The following is a 4,054-nucleotide window of genomic DNA, read 5'->3' as shown; positions in this document are numbered from 1 at the left end:
GGGCACGGCATCACAGTATGGTGAGGGGCGTAACATTTCCGTCACACGCTTGAGGTATTCGGCCAATCACAACGCATTGGATAGCTGGCCAATCAGAGCACACCTCGCTTTTCAGACCTATGAGCTTTGTAAAAATCGACGCGTTTCAGAAAGGCGGGGCATAGAGGAGTGTACATTATGTACATTATATGGAAAATAATGTGGTTTTTGAACCTTAAACCGCATAAACACATTGCATTACACCAAATACACCAAATAATGTTCTTTTTAGCAACATCATATGACCCCTTTAACAAAACCGATCTCTGCACTGCAGAAGAAACAGAAGCAGGTGAAGTGGTATTTAGATGCATTTACACAGATGTAGTTGAAATACATGCATTAATGTAGTATGAATGTATTTATACTGCAAAATTATAATATAACAAATAATGTTATGAGCTTGGTGTTTTAAATAAGATTTTTTTTTTTTTATATACAAATATGAAATTTTGGAAAAAATGCAAAGATAAGCTACTTTTAAATATGAAAATAAACCGCCAGTAGGTGGCAGCAAGTGACTGTCTTAACAAGTGAGTCATTGAGGCATTTATTCAAACGATTAGTTCAGGTGGCTGATTCATTCAAGAATTGAAGAAAAGTGTCTTTATGAATGGACCACTGAATCATTGACTCACTGAATCATTGATGTGATTAATTCAAAAACGTGAATCTGTTTTTGAATTAATCATAGCAACACACTCTGAGCAACACACTGCTGTGTTGCTCAGAGATGCTCGACTGTTTTACTGTGATCTTTGTTTTAAACTATTTTCTTGCTCAATTTTAAATCGAGCAAAAACAGACAACATTGACAATATTGTACTAAAATGTATATTAACTCTTGTATAAAATCAATGTCAAATTTGCAATCACGGTTTTCAGGTTAAACTTCACTCTCTTGGTCGTGTCATGTTGCTTAATTAGGCTATATGTTATATAAATATAAAAACTAAGTTACATTTTTACAGCAGTATGTTTCCTCTGTGTGCAGTTGCGTTCATTTGTTTTGATTTCTCCAAGAGATTGTTAAACACAGACAGGCTGCGCGAGCCTCAACTGGCGCGACCTTGTTGTTACTGTTGATTATCTACTATCAATTGCCGTTTACACCGAATGTAATAAAATCAGAATAAATCTCACCGAAATTTCGGTGCTTCCCTTGTTAGATGTTTTAATCACGTTTGTTTCCCAGTCAGGCAAGTAAAATTCTCTTTCACTTGCCCCTTCAAAAAATCCACTTGTCCCAGACAAGCAGTAATGTCGAGCTCTGTTATAAAATTCTAACCCGCCAAAGTGGCTAGTGGGAGCGGCCGTGTTACCCGCCACTGCTGAAATCCACCCGCATTTGGTGGGTGTTAATGTCAAGCCCTGTATATATATACATACATACATACATACATACACACAATAATATGCAATAAATAGAACACATAAATACAATAAAGTGTGTGTGTGTGTGTGTATATATAAAGTAATTATAATATTATTATTAAAATATTTGATGAATAAACATTATTGAAAATACAGAAAATTTATGATTTTGCAAATAAATCTTGCATAAATGTAACATTATGGCATAAATATTGCATGTGCAGATCCAGGTAGCCCTGTGGCTTTGATCTTCTTCATCATTGTACTCATCTGCATCTTCGCGGCTGTCCCCTTCATCTTATACCAGAAAAACAAGCATCGCTTCCATTCGACAGTACGTTACCAGCGCAACTTTGATGACACGGACAGCGCGAGTATGATCAATAATGCCGAATAACGGCTCAGCTGAATGACGTCAAATGAAACGGTAGCTATGATGTGCCTTTTACTAGAAACACTCCTCTATGCCATCAACAGAAACACCTGCTTCAGTGGTGCAATCTAAGGTTATTTATTATTTTTCACCCCTGACATCTTGACCGTTTGTGTAAAATAAAATAGGAGTGATATTATTCTAAGGGTTTTATTGTTTGTAAATGCTTGTGTATACTGCAGGTACTTACCATACTATACAAATTTAACTGTGTTTCTTTGGCTTCTCGTGATATTACGTTATCGGATCAGGTTTTTTTACTCCTCTTGAGCAGCACTGAATATTAACTCATGCATGGAGCTGGGAAGGTTTAAAGAATGTATGTTTTTCCTCCTTTCTTTTCAAAGATGTGATTTTAACAGATAATTTATTTTTGTGGTTTTAGGGTTAGGTTTTTTTCTTATTTGATGTTTGAATGCCACTCTTTGAAATTGTCATAGATTTATTAGTCAGCGGTCAATAGAACATTCCTTTCAAACTTGCCAGAATGGTGTTTTTCCACAGTGTTGATGTATCATGTACTTCTCCTGGCATTATGACATTGTTTGCATTCATTACAGTAATATCCAAGTGCTGTATAACAGCTTATGGTAACACAGTAAATGCAGTGCACTGAGTGCTGTATAAGATGCTAATGATAAAATGATAGTTGGCGCAGTCGGAGATGAGATCTATGCACTCTTACGCTTCATTCGCTCAAACTACTGAGATCTGATGCACTTTAATGAGCTGTTTGAATCTAACTTCAAGTACAAATTACACAATTTTAGTTAAGGATTTAGTACATGCTTTGTAAATATTTTATTATATATTTTTTCTTGTTGCTGTTGATTATTTGTTTGTTTGTTTTTATTTTTTTCAAACTACACCAAAGATGCTTTGGGAATGTAAGGTAATATATTGCAAACTCAAAAATGTTCACTAAAGACAACGCTGCTTTTGAAAAAAAACAACAAAAAAAAAGATTTTTTTTTTTTTCCGGAATCTTTTGTTATCCTTGTCTTGAATTTGATTACATATCAGCTTTCCTCTGTTTTGACCACAGCAGATGCTCAATAAAACAATGTTACGTCTTCTGATATGATATGTCATTGTTTTATGTTGATGATGACTGTTAATAGACATGTTTTTAAGGTCATATTGTTAAATTACTACATGCAGTATTCATGGCAAAATAGTATGTAATAGTATGGCAAAGAAAGCATAACGTAGATAAAAGATAAAATTAGTTGTCTTGCCAAAAGTTAAAAGTTAAAGTCTTGCCAAGTGGAAATATATACTTACCTAGTGTTGTTGCCGATAATATGCACATTTTATTTTATTTTTTATTTTATTTTATTCTATTTTTAATTTATTGTTTGTTTTATTTTATTTTATATTTTATTTTATTTATGTTCTTTTTTTTATTTGATTTTCGTACAGTTTTTAGAAGTGGGTGTTCTGCCATTCAAAGTTTGCCCAGCTGCTGAAATTGCTGTGCTTTTCTATATATATTTAACAACTAGTAATTAAAATAATAATAATGATCATATGTCATTCATTCATTTCACTTAATTAGTTTTATTAATTTATGAAATTTGTTTAAACATTAACGTTATTTTCACACTTATTTTTGTCCCCTGATTTTCCCGTTCTTGTTCTACATCTACAAGGCCTGGTTTGACAGACAGTATTGATAAGTTAATGACTTATACAGCAGTACTGTAACCGCAGGGTGTCTATTACAGTCTCTCTCTCTCTGTTTTATCTCCTGTTAAAAATAGATGGTGGCAACTGTAGGCAAGGGGAGGGAGAGTAGATTAAAACCCTAAAAAGGGCTCCTAAGACGCCGACATCAGCATTTTTTTGGAAATTGCTTCTACTTGTAGAAAAAACAAAAAAGATGAAAAAGTACTTGTCTTGACATCAACCCAAGGCTTTTTAAAATATTCACAAATCGAAGCATCTTTCAAAATTGTGCCGAGGGCAAAAAGCGAACCGAGTTTAAGCCCAAAGTTGCCGTCGTTGTAGAAAATGTGCTTCTATCCTTCAGAAGTTAGTGAGAACGCACACAAGGCTACAACTTCCCAATGCCGAGCCCGCTGAGATTGTGCTTCCAGGTAAAATCTTGTTTTACCCTATTTGTATGTCTCAAGAGTCCAATTAAAAAGAAATAAATGAACATTTGCCTTTCTTAAACTAAATCTGTTGTTTTGCTCTCTTTCAGTC

General features: G+C 34.1%; 1 protein-coding gene across 1 annotated transcript in view; it reads left to right on the top strand.

Annotated features, from left to right (window-relative positions):
- The window catches only part of LOC107753885 (lymphocyte antigen 75-like), a 42,449-nt gene extending 40,539 nt beyond the window's left edge, over nucleotides 1–1,910 (top strand). Inside the window, exon 37 of the mRNA XM_016570152.1 lies at nucleotides 1,638–1,910. Within this exon, the coding sequence (XP_016425638.1) occupies nucleotides 1,638–1,810 (173 nt within the window). The 3' untranslated portion in view covers nucleotides 1,811–1,910. The remainder of the gene's footprint in view (nucleotides 1–1,637) is intronic.
- Nucleotides 1,911–4,054: the final 2,144 nt, after the last annotated feature.

Source organism: Sinocyclocheilus rhinocerous, unplaced genomic scaffold, assembly GCF_001515625.1.
Source record: "Sinocyclocheilus rhinocerous isolate Xijiao unplaced genomic scaffold, SAMN03320098_v1.1 scaffold711, whole genome shotgun sequence".
Taxonomy (NCBI): domain Eukaryota; kingdom Metazoa; phylum Chordata; class Actinopteri; order Cypriniformes; family Cyprinidae; genus Sinocyclocheilus; species Sinocyclocheilus rhinocerous.
This window is presented reverse-complemented; position numbering and strand designations above follow the sequence as displayed.